General features: G+C 39.7%; 2 protein-coding genes across 3 annotated transcripts in view; both read right to left on the reverse strand.

Annotated features, from left to right (window-relative positions):
- The window catches only part of CLGN (calmegin), a 54,921-nt gene extending 49,860 nt beyond the window's left edge, over positions 1–5,061 (reverse strand). Inside the window, exon 1 of the mRNA XM_020783089.3 lies at positions 4,910–5,061. The gene's annotated coding sequence lies outside the window, so the exon portion shown is untranslated. The remainder of the gene's footprint in view (positions 1–4,909) is intronic.
- A 2,666-nt stretch (positions 5,062–7,727) lies between these two features.
- The window catches only part of MGAT4D (MGAT4 family member D), a 58,797-nt gene continuing 46,411 nt past the window's right edge, over positions 7,728–20,113 (reverse strand). For both annotated transcript variants that reach the window (XM_020783064.3, XM_078394727.1), the window contains 7 exons: positions 19,843–19,973; positions 17,366–17,473; positions 16,840–17,033; positions 16,621–16,699; positions 11,985–12,063; positions 11,335–11,447; positions 7,728–9,395 (listed from right to left, as the gene is read on the reverse strand). In XM_020783064.3, the coding sequence (XP_020638723.3) occupies positions 9,369–9,395; positions 11,335–11,447; positions 11,985–12,063; positions 16,621–16,699; positions 16,840–17,033; positions 17,366–17,473; positions 19,843–19,973 (731 nt within the window). In that variant the 3' untranslated portion in view covers positions 7,728–9,368. The remainder of the gene's footprint in view (positions 9,396–11,334; positions 11,448–11,984; positions 12,064–16,620; positions 16,700–16,839; positions 17,034–17,365; positions 17,474–19,842; positions 19,974–20,113) is intronic.

Here is a 20,113-nt window from a genome sequence, read left to right on the forward strand (position 1 = left end):
AAAGAACTACATTCATAGCTAAGCTCTTGCTGCTATAAAAAAGCAATTATTCTTTCCTGTAAAGAACTCCAGTGTATTTCTCATGTACCAACGCTACTATCACAACCTCTCTGTAAGACATTCTAAGACAAAGCAACATCACTCAAGGTCAAGACGGATGAAACAAGAGCTTCACTATAAGATATATAAAATTTTCCTTCCAAAGAAAGTTGCCTACTTAGTCTGCCTACAAGTGAAGACCTGCTTATCTTTTAATGATCAACTGCCAAATAAAAACAGTTTAATATGCAACTTTCAGAGCAGAAAATGTGTACTAGGGTGTATTATGATAAAATGACTAATTTAACCTCTTATGGAAGCTCCACTTCTAATGATAAGCTAAATGTAATATCTATTTTGACCCTTAGTCAGAATCAACACTCATTTTGAATTTAAGGCTTCATCCCTCCAGCCCTAGTCTAGCACTCTAAATTTGTGTCTTTTCAGGCTCTAAATCTGCACAAGCTTACAACAAAGGACAGCAAAAGTCAAAAACTAATCAACCAGCTATATACACACAAAACCAAACCCTCAGGTTTGTGCTGAAATACAGAGGATTCAATTCAGGCTTACAGTACAACTCTACTCAGGATAGTTCTGCTGAGCTGTGATCAGGACTATAGCCTAAGTTATATACATTTGTTGTTGTTGTTACATGCTGTTAAGTCACCTCTGACTAACAGCAACTATGAATGAGCAATCTCCAAAATGTCCTACCCTCAAAACCTGCTCAGCTCTTGTAAACTCAAACCTGTGACTTCCTTTAGGGAATCAATCCATTTCATATTTTATCTTTTACTTTTCCTGCAGTCTTCCATCTTTCCTGACATTATTGTCTTGTCTAGCAAATCTTGCCTTGTTATGATGTGTACAAAGTACAGTATTACAGGCTTGGTTTCAATATTTTTGCCTCCAAAGACAGTTCAGCCTTGATTTGAGCTATGTGGCACAGTGGTTAAATTGCAGCACTGCAGCCAAAACTCTGCTTATGACCCAGTTCAATCCCAGGTAGCTGGCTTGAAGTTCACTCAGCCTTCTTTCCTTCCCAGGTCTACAAATTGAGTGCCCGGCTTGCCGGTGGGGGAGCAATGTGTGGGCTGCATAATTAAACTGTAAATCTCTCAGAGAGTGTTTGGGCTGGTATATAAGCAGCAGCATGCTTTTATTTCTAGGACCTACTTGTTCATTTTTCTGGAAGTCAAGGGTATCTGTAAAGCTCTCCTCCAGCACCATATACCAAGTGAATTTCCCCCCCGTCAGCTATATTTACTGTCAGATTTTCACACTTATACATGGTGATCAGAAATACAAGAGTGTCAATCCTGGTCTCCAGTGACATAATTTTACACTTGATGATCTTTTCTAATTCCTTCATTGCTGCCCTTCCAAGTATCAATTTTCTGCTGATTTCTTAGCTGCAGTCTCCATTTGGACTGATGACTGAACCAAGATACACAAAGTCTTTAACAATTGCAATTTCTTCATTGTAAGCATTAAAGTTCTGTAGTTCTTCTGTAGTCATATTTTTGTCATCTTAATGTTCAACCACTGTCCTGCTATAGCACTTTAACTTTCACTAAAAGTCATTTCAAATCAATGCTGCTTTCTGCTAGTAAGATGGTATCAACTGCATATTTTAAATTACTGGTGTTTCTTCCATCAATTTCCATTTCTCCTTCATCTGCAGTTTTCTGTACGATATGCTCTGCATAGAGACCAAACAGATAAGTAGAAAAATGCACTCTTGTTCCACCTTTGCCTACAGGAAACCATTTCACACCATGTATACCTGGACAGTAAAGAAAGCTGACAGGAAAAAAAGTAATTTGTTTTAAATGTGGTTCTGGAGGAGATCTTTGTGGATACCCTGGACTGCCAGAAAGACAAACAAATCAAGTCTGAACTATTTCTGAAGGCAAAAATATTAAAACTGAGGCTGTCCTATTTTGGACGCAATATGAGCAGATAGGATTATCTGGAAAAGACAATAATGCTGGGAAGGCAGCAGGAAAAGTAGAAGACCAATTAGGTAATGGATTGACTCCAGTAGTAATAGGGCGACTCCCTAAAGAAGCCACAGACCTGAGTCTACAAGAGCTGAGCAGGGTTGTTAATGACAGAACATTTTGGAGCTCACTCATTCATAGGCTTGCCATAAGCTGGTGACAGCACACAGCAACAACAAAAACAGTCCCCAATGAGCTCACTTCCGAGCACCATAGTACATAGTGAAGGGACAAACAAACTTAGTGTAGAGGCAGGTTTATACAGGATAAACTGCTATTCACTTTTCAGGTAGCTGTATTTGTTGCAACAAAAACATTAAAGGGTTTTGTGCTACCTTAAAAACCAAGAAATGTTACTCGACAGAACCTTTTATGGATTAAATGGAGTGAGCTGCAAGCCACAAAAAACAACACCATGTAAAACTTGCAAATATTTAAGGTACTATAAAGTTACATTTGTTTTTGAGAGGGAGAAAGCTTTTCCATCTGCTGCTGACAAAACGAACTTTCAGAACTACATTAATTAGTAACTAACTGATTAAACAATTTAATCAAATGATTTGCTGCAGCATTTTTGTATGGCTTGCATATCTGATGTTACATTATTTAATTACTGTGTTCTTATTTCCCTCTTCATTTGTTTACTTTTAATAGTTATCCAAAAAGCCTGATTGACTATTGTACAATAAAATGGACTAAACGTACCACAAGTTTCCTTCTTTCTAAAATGCCTTGGCCACAGTGGCCAATTATACTATTTCCTGTGAGACTGGCAGAGGTACCAATATAGGCTGAATTTAGGGAAGCGGAGATGTTCTGTGTAATATCAGATTTTGGGTGCTATTAATGATGGCAGAGTGGGAAAATAACAAATGGTCAGGGAAAGCTTAGCTGAAACCAAAGAAAGCTACTCTGAGTCAAATCGGAAGAACACTGAAACAAAAATTCTTAATGAAACTTAAATGTCAATATTCTTCAGTGCTCTTAAGGTCAGCTGAAGATAGTCAAGAATTACTATTTTTCGCTCCATAAGACGCACCTTTCCATAAGATGCACCAATTTTTTAGGAGAAGAAAACAGGAAAATATAATCTGTTTTCTTCGCTCCGTAAGATGCATAGACTTTTCACCCCCCTGTTTTGTGGGGAAAAAGTGCGTCTTATGGTGCGAAAAATACGGTATATCTTATAATTTTACTACAGCCTAAGATCAGTATGATCACAATTAGTCATTCAGTGTCTTCCTTTTAGAAAACAAGTGAAATCTGCAACAAAATAAAACAGCAAGGAGTGCTTCAAAGTTCCAGCCCAAAATCTACAACCTTTTCTAGGATACTCAGTTTCACACAGTAAGACAGCAGTCTTTGTCCAGAGCATTTTCTGTCCCCACTGTACTTTCCCCTTTCTATCTTCCACATCTGTTTACATTTCTGTAAACCTTGGAACTTTCCCAAGCCTACTGATGTCTCCCTTTCATACAAGGATAGTGACTTTTGGGTTACTTAAGTTTGGACAGAACTGAACTTGCTATTCATATGTTATAACTTTATCAATATCTTTAAATTCCAAATGCTGTCAAAAGTTAACAGAGGTGTTCCTTGCCTATTTTCTTTACAATCTATGACACAGGTTAGGCCAAGAATGGACAATATAGCACCTTGATGGCCAATTAGAAATTTGAACCTGAGTCTTAATATACTCAAGGATAACGCACATTTATTAATTGTATTTATATCCCATCTTTCCCCCAATAATGGCACTTAAAAATTTAAAAGACAAATGCAGATAAAAGTATAATATTGTAAAAGTATATTATCATATTGAAATGATGAATAAAATATTTATAACAATTTAAAACTAAATTAGAAAAAAATATAAAATTACAATTAGGTAATATGATGTATGCATTATGTGTAAGCCAATAAACACACACTTCTCACCGAGAGATATACTAAAAGGACGGCTCCAAATCAAAAGGTACTGTGTAGCTATTTCACCTTTGCATTTTTAACATACTGTTTGATCAAGAGGAAGTTGGGGGGGGAACCCCCTCTTAAGGTGATTAAAATGGGAGGATAAGAAATTCATGCAGCCTCCCATCAAATTCAGTGAAGGGAGCAATGCAATTGCACAATAAAGGCCTTGTCTGGAAGCACCACCAGAAGGAATTGAACACACTGAAGATTTTCTTTAAAAGGCTTCATTTTTTTCCAAGTAGGTTCCCTCCTGTAAGCTTGCCTCCTCCGTTTGTTCAAGATCAAAGCAGAGTCACTCAGGCTTAATGAGGCCAAAACAAACAAAGTGAAATGAGACAATTAGCTCCTATTAAACACCACTTCGCCTGCTCCAGGCAGGCAATTATGGAGACCTCCGATCACCCTGGCTCCAAAAGCTGCAGCAGCAATACACGGACCTCCCCCCTCCTCCGCAACCCGGGCGTCCCCTCCCTTGGAAACGAAGGCTAATTGGTGTTGATCTCCGTCTCTCCCCCCCCCCCCCCCGGGCGGGCCATCTCCCCAGAGCGCGATCTCTACTTCACCCGGGCGCCGCGGGGCTGACTGGGATGTGCCGGGCGAGCCTTCCCGCGGTTCCGAGGCCAAGGCAAGAGGGGGAAGCCAGCCAGCCGGGCTCGCGCCCCAAAGCCTTCCAGCACCAACGGCCCGGCAACGGCTGACCCCGAACGTGGGCTTTTTAAAAGCGGAAAGACAATAAAAGGATGGAGGGAGCCGCCTCCAGGCGAGGTAAAAACAAAACAAAACCAGAACGGCTTAGGACAGGAGACCCTCGCCCACCCTCCTTTTTTCTCACGCCCTCGGGGCCTCTTCAGCCACTGGTAACAGCCGGAACCGGTCGCAAGGCTCCCCACCTGGATACGGAGTCCCTGGGAGGCCGCGACCGTTACCGCCGGTGACTAGCGGTTCTGTCAGTGCCTCTCCGGCGGAAAACTCGGCGCCTTGCCAGAGCAAATCACCTCAATTGTCCCCCGCGCATGCGCCGCTCCTCTGAAACGGCAGGCGTCAAGGAGCAGGTGCTTCGACACGAGCCGCGCAGCTGCAGCCAATGGCGGCCGGGCGTCGATTGATTTCTCCCCATTTAGCCAATCACAAGGAAGGGTTTCATCCCCCATCGGCTCGCTAAGCCAACCCAAGACCGGTCCGCTGCGTTCAGAGAAGGCGGCACGTGCCTCCTCGTCCAATCAGACGGAGACTTTTGCGGGACTTGATGAAAGGTGTCCTGGAGCCGCTCTGCGAGTCGATTACAGCTCAGTGAACGAGAGCGGGGATTTGTTTGAGATGTTCGAATCTGTTACAGGGCGGCGGGTGTAACACTCATGCCCGATCTGTAGTACTTCACTTCATTTAGCTGGCCTTAGAAACAAACACAAGGCAGGTTATTAATTTTCAGCGACAAGTTTATTTTAATCTGAAAAGGCTCCAATTATTTATTCATAAATGTGGCGCGGGAGGTAGCCTTACTCCAGTAGATTCTGTGGTGTAGACTGGGAAGGAAATTGGAATAATCTAAGTTTACATAATGCTCAAGAGTGTTTTGATATAATATGGTGCTCATAAGTGCAGTTGCACAATGGAGACAAGAAAACTGAGCTGTTGTGTGGATTACCAAAACCTGAAAAATTACGGAGGAGAACAAAGTTTGGTCTTTAGATGCGCATGTTATCCTGCAGGCACGTGAAGCAGTAAACTTGTGTACATTGCTGCTGTCAATGTGTGTCTAGGTAGATATCTCAGTTATCTCTGCTGCGTGGCCTAACTTTTCCCCATTGGGTGCTTGTCAAAGGAGTATGGGAATTTCATCTCCAGATTGGTCTTGAGCTCTTGTCCCAAATGCAGTGTGGATACTCTTTGCAGGCATCTTTCAGAGGCAGCTCTTACAAGTGCTTTGATGTGTTTGTTTCCCTTCTGTCCACTTAGGTTCGTAAAACAGAGTGGTTACAGGCAGTGTTTAAGGTCCTGCTTACAGGGAGAGCCGGGTGAACTGCAGCAGTAGAGTCGCTGTTGATTGTACCATTGGGGCTGCTGGAACGAGGGTGCTTGTGTAGTGAAGGACAGGTGTGTGCTGAGAGATTTCTCAATTATTGCAAGTACACTGGCTCCTTAATGTGACTTCTAAATTTCCTAACGGGTAATGTTTCTGAAATTTTTGTATTTTCTAATTACCCAGCTCCCTCTTTTCCATTTTCCAGATGCAGTGCTTATTTTACAGTATCATGTTAGTATACAGTTATCTCCCATGTTAATTAGAAATCAGGTGGTTGCATCTCTCAGAGCACATAGCTGTGTACCTTCATCCCCAAAAGTATTACATCAAGGGTTTTTTTTTACTAAAATTAGTATTAAATGTGTCCTAGAAATTTTTAATGCATGTGATATCTGAAATTGTTCCTTCATTTTGTAATTAATTTTTTTTTTTAAGTCCTTTGGCACTACATTTGAAATGGTACTTGTGGCGTTTGCCCAGGTCATGGACATTGCAAAAGCTGAGGCCCTACATTTGGGGAAGGAAATTCGTCCTTTGCACCAACCATTCCCCTTTGGTGTGGCTAAAAACTATGAATTCCAGTAGCAGCAAACTTGCAAGATAGACGCTGAGCCAGGCAAGACTTTGGTATCTACAGTGTAAAAGGGAATCAGAATGTGGTTGCTGACGCCTTGTCTCGAAGGCCAAATGACTAATGGGTGGATAAAAAGTCTGTAATATTGTATTAACTGTTCGTTTGTATAATAGCTATGGAATATCATTAAAATGCAGAGTTGCTTGGATGTTGATGAACTGAGAGGTGTATAGTGATGGTGAAAATATTGGTGAGTGTCCTTGTTAATGAAAAGGTAACATACTGTAATGTAATTTGTATTGATGTAAGTAATGCAAGAGTCTAATATGCCTTTATTAATGCAAAGGTAATGTAATGTAATTTGTATTAATGTGAGTAACGCAAAAGGTTAGTATATCTTTGTTGATGTAAGAGTAATGTGATTCTGTCCTTAGTGATGTAAATAATATCAGAGGCTGATATTCTTTCATAAACCTTCATTTGTTTATGAGGGCAAACCATTACGTTTCCTCTCCTAAGACAAATTTATTAAGGAAGGTCATGAATATTCATATTCTATTTGCATAGACCAGTGGGAGTGCTGGAGGGGAGGAGTCACGAGGTATAAGAGATTCAGCTGCAGGAGGAATATAGATATGGATAAGGTTTAGATAGGGTTTTGAGATGAAGAATTAGAGTGTTAGTGAGAGAGTTTTGGAGTTTGGGTGGGAGAATGGTGGTTGAGGGTGGATAAAGAAGAATGTTTAAGAGTTAACAACCTTGCTTGTTTTGTCAACACCTGTATCAATAAACAATTTCTATTTAGTTGTTTTGAAATGACATACAGTCTGGACATCTATTATTAATAATAGGTATTGTTGATGAAATCAACTGGTGGCAGCTTAGGGGCACATAGCATGAGCTCCTAGTTTGGTGAAACAATCAGGGGCCATGTACTTAAATCCAAATAATTATGTATTGATTTGAAGTTTTATATACGCAGTTTTGGTTTTTAACTTTCTGTTCTTCCACCACATTTTGAGAAGTACAGATATACAGAACAGAGTGGAAGAGAAGGAACACAGTAGTGCAAAGCAGGGAAACTTTTTAGGTAGTTAATGAAGCTTTTCATTTGATTGATTGAGGCCATTTGTTTAATGTTAAACCATTTCTTCAGCTGAATTGTCGATTGTATAGGCATAAAAAATAGTCAGGACACAGCAGAAAAAAGAATCCAAAGAGAGAGGCAGTGTTGAAACTAAAAATAATTTAAAACCAATTTGATAAAGTATTTATAACAGCTGCACTTGCTTCCTCAGCTAATAACATTTTGAAATTATACCTGAATTATGAGCTCTAGAATGTAATACAGTATATAATAGCTGGAATTCTAAGAGGAATCTATAATCAAATTTCCAAGGTTCTGTCCATTTGCTCTCTTAATTTTCCATAACATAATTATTAAGTTTGGGCTGTCTTGACTACAGTAATGCATCATTTTTTATGCATTTGTTTAAATGTTTGCTGATGAGTATCAAGGATTTGGAAAGGAGAACCCCATGGCTTCTTTGACACTGTATCTGTTATAAAATATGCTGTCAGAGTTTTAAGAAACAGACAGCTAGAAAGAGTTATGGATTACATTTTATAAGATCTTGCACACACCGAAGACACCTTTGTTCTCTTTAAATATTTGATGTAGGATTAGTAGCTATTCTGTCTTCTTACAGGAGAGCATTTGCTAGTCACTGTACACTTCCTGTGTATTTGTTTTGTCATGTGCCATCAAGTCAGAATTTGCAAAAGAGGCCTGGAAATTCTGGGAATTATAATCCAAAAACAGAAATCTGCACTCCTCTAATTTTCAAGGTATGTGAAATTTTCAAGGTTCCAAGGAGAGGTTTTCCATTGCCATCCCCCCCAGTAAGCTTCCATAGCCAAGCAGTGATTTGAACCCAGGTCTCCTGGATCCTAGTCTGACATTTTGTCCATTATGTGTCTATATGCACTACACCACAAATACGACTAGCTCCCTTATCTGTTTCCAGTTTAAGCAAATATTATAAGAAACAAAACAGGTCTCCAGTGATATTATTTAAAGGATATCAAAAACTATAATCCTTGAATGTCAGAAATGTGAAGTACATAATAATGTACTCCAGATGAACTCAGAGGGAATGGAATATTCCCATGTGCTCTGTGGAGAACTAATAAAATTTACATTATTTTCTGTTTACCCCCCCCCCAAAAAAAAACAGTGTATCTTTCCATTCTAATGGCTAACAGTCTGAACCCATCCATGCGGCACTATTACGTAACCGTGGAGCAAGCTGTTGTGGAACATCACTTACCATTGTGCAAAGAGAAAAAAGTAATCCCATGCACGACTCTTGTTCTGCTTACCTAAACACTACAAAGAGATACTGTAGTTTCAAGGCATTCCATGCTTTTCATGTTGCATCCTTATCTCCCCTTCATCAGTATAACAATTTATTTTGCTGAATTAAATCACATTCAAATGATTAGAAAGACTTTTTATTTAAAAAGAGCTTTTTGATGATACATTTCAATGATGACAAATATTTCAAATATTTCAGATTTAATAAGCATTTATGTTCTCTATACAAAATGTACAGCTGTCTTCTGCCCTACTACATAGTATTAGGAAGAAGAATCATTTTTTACTTTTCACCATTTTATTGCTACCACTAGATGGTGATCTTTCCTTGCAGCCTTTAAGACTTCCATATTCTTGGAGAAACTACTTTTCTTATTATTTTTTTCGTGTCTTTATAAAAATCTGAAAAAAAAAGCAAAGACATTATTAGCCAACATTTTCAAATACTGTATTATAAATTAATTACATTGATGAAACATTCAGTTGTTGTTGTTTAGTCGTTAAGTTGTGTCCAACTCTTTGTGACCCCATGGACCAGGGCACACCAGGCCCTCCTGTCTTCCACTGCCTCCCAGAGTTTGGTTAAATTCATATTGATAGCTTTGAGGACACCATCTCGTCCTCTGTCATCCCCTTCTCCTCGTGTCTTCACACTTTCCCAACATCAGGGTCTTTTCCAGGGAGTCTTCTCATGAGATGGCCAAAGTACTGAAGCCTTAGCTTCAGGATCTGTCCTTCCTGAGCACTCAGGGTTGATTTCCTTCAGAATGGATAGGTTTGTTCTCCTTGCAGTCCAAGGGACTCTCAAGAGTCTCCTCCAGCACCACAATTCAAAAACATCAATTCTTCAGTAGTCAGCTTTCTTTATGGTCCAGCTCTCACTTCCATATATCGCTACTGGAAAAACCAGTAGCTGTGACTATGTGGACCTTTGTCGGCAAGGTGATGTCTCTCCTTTTTAAGATGCTGTCTAGGTTTGTCATCGCTTTTCTCCCAAGAAGAAGGTGTCTTTTAATTTTGTGGGTGCTGTCACCATCTGCAGCGTTCATGGAGCCCAAAAAGGTAAAATCTGTCACTGCTTCCATATCTTCCCCTTCTATTTACCGGGAAGTGATGGGACCAGTGGCCATGATCTTAGTTTTTGCGCTCTCCTCTTTCACCCTCATTAAGAGGTTCTTCAAGTCCTCCTCACTTTGCCATCAGAGTGGTATCATCCGCATATCTGAAGTTGTTGATATTTCTTCCAGCAATCTTAATTCCGGTTTGGGATTCATCCAGTCCAGCCTTTCATATGATGTATTCTGCATATACGTTAAATAACCAGGGGGACAATATACAATCCTGTCGTACTCCTTTCCCAATTTTGAACCAATCAGTTGTTCCATATCCAGTTCTAACTGTTGCTTCCTGTCCCACATATAGATTTCTCAGGAGATAGATAAGGTGGTCAGACACTACCATTTCTTCAAGGACTTGCTGTAGTTTGCTGTGGTCCACACAGTCAAAGGCTTTTGCATAGTCAGTGAAGCAGAAGTAGATATTTTCTGGAACTCTCTGGATTTCTCCATAATCCAGTGCATGTTAGCAATTTGGTCTCTAGTTCCTTTGCCCCTTCGAAATCCAGCTTGTATTTCTGGGAGTTCTCGGTTCACATACTGCTGAAGCCTACCTTGTAGGATTTTGTGCATAACCTTGCTAGCGTGTGAAATGAGTGCAATTGTACAGTCGTTGGAACATTCTTTGGCACTGCCCTTCTTTGGGATTGGGATGTAGACTGATCTTTTCCAATGCACTGGCCACTGCTGAGTTTTCCAAACTTGCTGGCATATTGAGTGTAGCACCTTAACAGTGTCATCTTTTAAGATTTTGAATAGTTCAACTGGAATGCCATAACCTCCACTGGCCTTGTTGTTAGAAACATTTAGTAGTTTCATCCAATTCTCCCAATAAAGTGTTTTGGAGGTTTTGTAAATTTTGTAGGAATATTTGTCCAAAACTGACACATATTCATGGTATTTAAAGCCCATTCTGAAGATGTTACTGTAACAGTAAAACCCTTTCAAACATGACTCATAGCCAACGGTTTCTAAGTACATCTTACTGCTCGACTCAATTAAACAAAGAGCACAATCAGTTCCTTTAATGTTCTAACTCTAAGAATTAAGTTCAGAGTGCCTCTGGGTTAGAAGAACTCCAGTGTGATTTAATTACCAACATTAAGAAGAAATTTGTCTCCCCATAATTGTGACAACATATAGGCTTCTTGCATATTAATATAGTTGGACTTAAGCATAAGAGAATTTAATTATCTTTTCATAGTTTCCTCTTTCTGCCTCCTTACCTCACTCAGTAACACCCACATGGGAGAACTAGAGTGGATAGATATACGAAGAGCTTTTATTCTGCCTAAAGATGGGCTGACAATGCCATCTGCTATTCCATCTTCAAATGCACCTGCATGTAAAGACATGTATTTTGTTATGCATTATTTTCCAAGAGCAGTTTAAAAGACTAGCCTAAGATATATAAGCTGGCTAGACAGTTTAGGTATCTGTTGAGCTAGAGATTGGGAGTTTGATCCCTCACAGTGCCTCCAGGGAGAAAAGCCAGCCTATGTGGCTTTGGGCAAGCTGCACAGTCCCAAGATGCCCCCAAAAGAAGGGAATGGTGAGCCACTTCTGAGTATTCTCTACCAGGAAAACCTTGGCAAGGCTCACCATAAGTCAGTATTGGCTTAAAAATACATAATAATTCTTATATGATATATAACAGGAAGGAAGAAGTGGAACTAATTGAAGATTCTTTATATGTCACTCCAGGGGAGATCTATTACTTCTAAGTACAATCCTTCTGTGAGAGGAAGAGCACTTTTGGATCCAATTACACCTTCCTTCCCCCCCCCCCCATTGCTAAACTCCTGGGAACAAAACTATTTTGAAGAATATGAAAATCAAACTGGATCCATCTTGGGTGGGTTTTTTTTTTTTTTACCTATCTGAAAATATCCATCCCGAGTTTTTACATCTTTTAAGTACTGTGCATTGCCTCCGGTGGATTGTAAATCAATCTCCTGTAACAAAAAAGAATGAAAATCTCCACCACTGTTCCGGAAGAAAAGCTGAGCTCTCTTACATAAATTTTCTTCTAGAAAATCTTCTTAGCGAATAGTTGTAACTACAACTCAGCCAAAAATGACCTCCTTTTCATAGCATAGCTGAGGCTACCATATTTTGTTTGTTTATTTTGTATACTAAGAATGTCTTTGGAAATGATGCTGTGTTACGATTCATCCGCTCACCCACTGGATGAGACAAGCCACCATGTTGCTGCTGCTTGAAATGATAGCAAAAGTGTTTTCTTCTTAGTCCAATAAAAGAAACACTGTAACCCAATGCTGTGCATATTTATAGTTACTTAAAATATTTACAGTGGTGCCTCGCTTTACGATTGCCCCGCATTACGACAAAACCGCATTATGACGAAACCACATTACGACGCTCTTTTTGTGATTGCAATTGCAATCGCAAAACAATGGTCTGAATGGTTTTTTTTTTCGCTTTGCGATGATCGGTTCCCTGCTTCGGAAACCGATTCTTCGCAAAACGACGATTTTCCTCCAGCTGATCGGCGTTTTCAAAATGGCCGCCGGTTAAATAAAATGGCTCCCCGCTGTTTTCTGGGACGGATTCCTCGCAAGACAGCCACGGAAAATGGCCACCCTATGGCGGACCTTCGCTGGACGGTGAGTTTTGACCCCATTGGAACGCACTGAAGGGGTTTCAATGCGTTTCAATGGGCTTTTTATTTTCGCATTACGACGTTTTTGTTCAACAGCGATTTCGCTGGAATGAATTAACGTAATGCGACGCACCACTGTATATCCTTGTTGCTATCTAAGAAATGTAAAGTAGTTTTCAAACAAAACATTATAAAATCAAAAGTAACAGAAACACAGGAAAACAATGACCTCGTGTTTAGTGATCAGGAAATGCCTCAGAAAAAGGTATAAGTTTGGGGAGGAGTTGAAAGCATATGACTGTAGCTGCTGCCTGTGTAGCAGAATGACAACTGTTTGTGCATTACCACTAAATAAGTCTACAAGTCATAGTGTGGCCCAGTGTTTCCCAACCTTTTTTGAGTCATGACTTCCATTTATAATAGCCGAGTAACCTGCAGCCCCCTACCATATTTGCATAAAAGGACATTTTAATGGGGTAAAGAAAAAATTTAAAAAATATTTTTCAGAATATAAGTCTAACCTTACATATTAATGTAATAATACATAATTATGGGGGCTGTAAATCTGCCTCTGCTGAATAAAATCTTAGAAGGAAAATAATATATGTACACTTTGAGTTTGATTTACTTTGTTGGGTGTGGAAACAATTCTCCATGTTTCCTTCCCCACCCCCGAATGCCACCTCAGCCAGGAGCCCCTCCCCTTCAAGCCCAAATAAACACCTTCCCCATGAATACATAAAAGGAAAATCCACCCAAAGGGGTTCATAAATAACTAAGAACTTAGGTTGCCCACAACTCTGGCTCAGATTAAAATTATCTATTTGTGGGCCAAGAGGATTAAAATAAAACATCACTGTGTATACAATATTTAATGTAATAAATATAGAAATAATTCCAACTAAAAAGAACTGTGGCAAACCTTCAAAAAACACTTCATGACCCCTTGAGGGTCCCAGCACCCAAGCTGGGAACCCCTGTTATGATCAAAAGAATCTCCTTTGTATATCTTACCGATTCAATGGGTCTATACATGAAAAGGCTATCTACCAAATAACCTAGGGCTATGTTGCTTAGGCCAAGTGACTTGTCTTCTAAAAAGCAGTAGTCAAATATGGAGGGCTGTTCCAAAACTGGATGTGCCATCTTCTTAAATCCATCATGTACCTCTCCACCACATCACCATTCACTGATTCCACATGGGCAGTTGTGCTTAAGATAGTTTGAATAAGCCATGATTCAATAGCTGGGCGAACATGTAAGCTGAACAACAACATTTTGTTAATATTCTCACACTATGATAATTGGTACCACCTGTACAAAGGTTAATATTAAGCACCGGATGTCATTTTGAGAGCTGTATTAACAGTGATATTAAAGTCAGCAGAGAAAATGAACTGAAAATAAACTGAAATAGCAGAGAAAATGAACTGAAATAAAATGAAAGAGCAGTGTAGCATAGCAAGTATGGATAGAAAGAAATGAATAAATGCAGTTAAAAACAATGTGAACACTATGATATATACAGCACGTGACTACTAAAAAAATGAATCAGTAGAACAGAGGTATGAAAATAATTGATATAACTGGAGTTCTTTTCTTATGTGTGATTGAGCCTTGAGTGAGTTTTTCTTCAAAATGTAAGCAAAGCACAGTTGTCACTGGATGCCTACAATGGCTCCGGCAAACCACAGACTAGGCTAGGTATGATCAGTCCCTGCACTGCATGGAATGACTTTTGTCATCCAACTGCTTAAAGATGCTGCAGAGGCAGTAAAGTTCGGTTTCATTGTTGCCATCATCAGTACACAATTATGCACCCTACTGCTATCTGGATAGCCTTGTACAGTGGTGCCTCGCTTAACGACGATAATCCATTCCAGGAAAATCACCGTTAAGCGAAAACATCATAAAGCGAAAATAAAAACCCCATTGAAATGCATTGAAACCCGTTCAATGCGTTCCAGTGGGGAAAAAACTCACGGCCCAGCGAAGATCCTCCATATGGCGGCCACTTTCACTGCCTGTATAGTGAGGAATCCGTCCCTAAACACAGTGGGGAGCCATTTTAATCACCCGGTGGCCATTTTGAAACCGCCGATCAGCTGTTCAAAAACCGTCATTTTGCGAAGAATCAGTTCCTGAAGCAGGGAACCGATCATCGCAAAGCGAAATTCCCCCATTCAGACCATCATTCTGCGATCACAATTGTGATCGCAAAAAGATCGTCGTTAAGCAGTTTCATTGTAACGCGGGGCAATCGTAAAGCGAGGCACCACTGTATCTATTATTATGCCAGGTATATTTATTTTAGTTCTCATCCAGCATGTTTCATGGCTTTACCAACCATTCTCACCTTCTTTTAATTTTGGCCACAGCCATGAAGACAACATGAAAGAAATACAGGAAAAATCAGGATTGTATAAGTCACATAATGAACTTTATAGGGTGGTACGTGAAGAACTGCTTCCAGTCTGTGGCCCCCTTCAAATGTGCCAGGGTCCCCCAAGGGGCCTGCTGAAAATGGCTGTAAGCTATTTGTAAGACCAGGGAAGCAGCCACACTCGACATCAGAGAGTGTGTTCAACTATTGTGTTAATCACTCACAGTGTCTCAATATTCTATAGACAGGTTGTGGCCCAGTGGAGGCTGGTCCTTTAGGGCAATTGTGCACTGCCCCACCTGAGGCTTAGGCAATGTCCACCTCTTTCCTTATGCACTGCCTCTGTCCCCCTTCTGCTGACATTCAGCTTTACAGTTAGGACTGATGGGATTCTGTCTGTGAACCAATGAAACAGACATTTAATAAAGGTTTCTATTTGTTTGCTTTCCCATCATTTAGTAAAAAAGAGTAATGAATTCATTGCCATTTCAAACTACAAAGTATTAATCCAGGCAACAGAATGGTTTTGCTTTTCCTTCCATTCTTCGGAAAACATAGTTCTAGCGTCTATCAAAAAACAGCCAATTAATTTCAATAGAAGCCCAATTGAATTGCTGCAGTGTTCATAAACAAATCACTGTGATGGCCTAAAACAGACAGCACAAAGGTGAAAGTTGCTGCTGCCAGAAAAACATGGCATGAGGAAAATGTATATAATAACCCAAACTTCCCCAAATCCATAATTAACTTACTGATAATTCTAATAAAGAGGTGTATACAAGATCAATAGCCAATATCTGAACGGGATTCTAACATCAGCACAGCCAATTATTTCTTAAAAGGCAAAGATGTCTTCATATACACACTCCCCAAAGCTTACTTTCTTAAGGTAATGTCAGATTTACTAGAGTCTTACCCTGTGGCAGTCACGGTTTTCAGTCAGTGTAAAACTAAACAAGATGCTCAGGTAATATTTGGAAGCTAATAACACATTTGGGTCTTCAGATGTTCTTGGATAGGAGTTTCAGAAATCCTGGGCAACACAGTGAGTGATGAAAATTTCTGGGAGTTTTAATCCAAGAACATGTGCTTACCCGGATTTGGGAACTAATACTCTAGGAAGTTTCATGGCTGAGCTATCAGACTTCCAAATTAAGTCTATGTTTCCTCAATCATAAAACAAACCTATCTTGCAAAATACAGATATTAGAAAAGCTTGTGCTTGGACATATAGTCATCTTAGAGGACCCCTACTTCTGATTGTGAACCAAACATCTTATCTAGCTTTATCTTTTTCTGATCTGCTTTGCTTTCACAGCAACATCAATCAAGTGCATGACGTTATCTTATGCTGAACATAGACAGTGGACTGGGGAAAAAATAGAGGTGGTACTTTTCTCTGATAGTTAGTGTGAGATGTAATAGTCTCATTCATAAGGATTACTGGCCAGAAATATTAAGAGAGCTGTTCTTTCTTACAGATTTTTTTGAATGTGAGATACTTACATCAACAGGTAAAACATCTACAGTAGCGTTAGAGACCTTGTCTCCGGGATGCTCTGGGTTTCCACTTCTAAATAGGTATCTACAAAAGACAGTATTTATAAATATAATAAAATCTGGAATTTAAGTGTTTTTAGGAGAGACTAGACTGCTTAGGCAGAACTATTTTGCTCAGGAAATGATTTAATTCAGGGACATATCTTTGCCCTATGTAGTGCTTACCTTTCAATTTTCAGTGGCTGCTGAAAGTTGAGCAGGATGTAATCTCCAGCCACGGGGGCAAATGCCCAAAAACATTCCACTCCTTTATAAGCCTTTTCTAAAGTGAAGTGCTGGAATACTTTCAGGCTTGTAGATACTTCAGCAGGTGGGTTGGCATGTACTTTAAATAATGCGTTTTTGAGGAAATCTTTATCCTGTAAAACATAAAAAAACATATATTCATGGATAAAGAAAACTATTATATGATATTAATACCAAATTGTAGGTAGACAAAATATAATCTTGATACTCTAAATCTGTTCTTTGCTATGACTTAGAGAAGTTATTTCTTTGGGCTTGATTTTGCAGAAATCCCTCAGCTGGAATGGCCAGAGGCCCTGAGAGGTAACTCTATGCTACACACAGCTTGCTGCTAACCAAGACCTGGTTTCTTTTCTCTTCGAATGGGGTGCCAGTTATATTTTGGTCCCTATTTGTATTCATTTGGAGACTGAAAGAAAGAAGCAAAATGAAAACGTGGTCTTACTTTCAAATGCTGAATTTTTCCAGCTAAAGAAGAATGAAGTCCCACATGCTGAAAAAGAGATGGCTTATAACGAATGCGCAAAGAGGCCTTTTGTCTTTCACAGTGTTTCTGGAAAGGAAACCATTTTGTGTGATAAACAACAGCAAGAGATAATTAGTACAATCAGCTGAATTTCAATTTCTGTGAATACCTATATTTTTGCTTTCTTGCAAACCACCCGCAAGCACAGATGAACAAAGCATCTATCTCGCACTGTGCTGTGATAGTGAAATATTTGATATTACAGTGGACCCTCGACATACGAAGGTCCTTACTTACGGAAATTTCGAGGTACGAAAAGCTCTGGCCGCAAAATGTTAGTTCGACTTGTGGCCGGAGCTTTGACCTACGAAAGGCAGGGGAAAGGGTGGGTAATTCAAAGCATCCCCCGGTACCCTCTTGTCTCCTGTCCCTGGTGCAGAGGGCACCAGGGACAGGAGACAAGAGGGCAGTGGGGGCAGCTTTCTTTTGGCTTGCAGCTTTGGAAGCGGGAAAGCCGAAAGCCGCTCCGCGCCTGCTGCCAGCTTTCGGGGCTTAGAAAGCTGGACCTACTGGCCTCTTGTCTCCTTTCCCCGGGTGCCCTCTGTCTCCTGTCCCTGCATGGACGGGAGGCAGAGGACAGTGGGGACAGAAGGCAGAGGGCAGCAGGGGCAGCTTTGGAAGCCCGGGATTTTTTTTTCTTTGGCTGGAATGGATTAAATGGTTTTCAGTGCATTCCTATGGGAAATGGACCCTCGACCTACAGAATTTTCGACCTGCAGCCACAGTTCCAATACGGATTAATTCCGTAAGTCGAAGGTCCACTGTACACAGTTGTAGCAAACTTGATGTAATGTTGCCGAATATTCACAAGCATTCCTAAATGCTTGTGGTGGATAGAGAGCCAAAATTTCCAGGGAGAGATGAAAATAAACTGGTGTAAGGTAGGTGGCAACAAGGGTGATTTGAAGAAAAGAGTGGAGAGCAGGAGGAACTGAGGCAAGCATGGACTGATAAGCACTAGAAGGCAATCTGTTATGGCAGGTGGGACACAACCACCCAACTTGTGACCGGAAGCAGTAGTGGAGTACACATTTTTCCTCCCAAGAGATAATTCTGTATGAAATCCTAGAAACCTACCAAATCAATGTAAGACACTATTTTTCAGTTGAGTTTGATGTTAAATGTATGAAATTGTAATAGTGTCACTGCAGGAGAAGAGGATGAGGATCAGACCAGAATTAGTTAGCCCCATCTACTCCTGGCTTCTAATACTCTTCCACTGGTCACTGTACTCTGCACTAATATTTCTGATCACCACCACTTGCCTCTATTAAAAAGAGAGGAAAGCTAAAGAAATACAGTACTTTTGTCTGAAGAGGTTATATCATCCTCATCCTCATCTTAGAACTGCAGAGCTGGAAGGGACCCTATGGATCATTGAGTCCAGCCTCTGTCAAGAAGGCATAGTGGGGAATTGAATTCCCAGCCTCCTAAACCTCTGAGCTATCCAGTAGTCCTTGCCACACCTGTTGGCATTGCAGAACTGTGAGAGGACAGCCCTAATGAGATAATAACTGCTGATAACACTGGATACCTGTTCACCTAACTAGGAATTTCATATAGTGATTTTAAATAACCAGACATTTGTCTATGAGATTCTTGTTGAGTTTTAAGTATTTGTTGAAAGAGTAAAGACTACTCACAAATCAATTTTTTCTTAGCAAAATTAACAATCAAGCAATATTATTAAATGTTAATATTTAAAATTATGTCTACTATTCCAGCAGATACCCTAATTTTTAACAAGATGAACCATATACTATGTCTTAGTGCAAGGCTTAGCACACATCAGTTTGAATTCTGAAGGTGTCTAAAGAGCGTTTGAATTTAGAAAGTTAACTAAAGTGATACAAATCAAATATCATACATGCAGTATATCACAGAAGTGAGTACACCCCTTCACATTCCATAACTATTTTAGTATATCTTTTCATGTGACAACACTGAAGGAATGACACTTGGCTATAATGTAAAGCAGTGAGTAAATACATGTGTACATTTTTAAATTATTTAGTTAGTTATTAAATATTTCCATAAAATGTCCAAGGTTGAAACCAACCAAATGATCAACACCTTAAAATGACATTTATTACATAGTTCTGTCTAAGATTACAGCCTTTTTAAAAAAAAGCTTATAATTTCTGGTTCTGTTTCTTTGCGGTGTACAGTAGTACTTCCAGCATGATGCAATATGCATTTCTCCTTGTGGGATAACATAACAATTGACACTAGTATTTCAGGAAACTTATTCAGTTAATTATGTTGAACTCTCCTTGTACATCTGCCCTATAGCTCTGGAACTCCATTTGTCTAAGCAATCTTTTTTTTTTTTAGTGGAACAGTTTTGTACCCCGCCCTCCAAATATAACTTACATGTTAATAAATGTAGTACTTACTGCATCTTTCTCTGGATTACAAACTTTAACCCAAAGTAAGTGGTCTAGAAGCCAGTCAATTGGCTTATCTTTGTAGAACATTAAAAAAAATTCTACTATCTGTGGTAAGTCTCTGCATCGGAATAATTTTCCTGAAAATGCATTTTCAAAAGAGAAAAGAAAAGCACAACTTTATTTACAAAACAGGGTACATAACAAGAAAATTATTAACTTCAGTTTCTTGGTCCTTATTTAGTCCTAAAGGGATTGATTTAGATGTTGGTAGTACCTA

Source organism: Pogona vitticeps, chromosome 5, assembly GCF_051106095.1.
Source record: "Pogona vitticeps strain Pit_001003342236 chromosome 5, PviZW2.1, whole genome shotgun sequence".
NCBI lineage: Eukaryota > Metazoa > Chordata > Lepidosauria > Squamata > Agamidae > Pogona > Pogona vitticeps.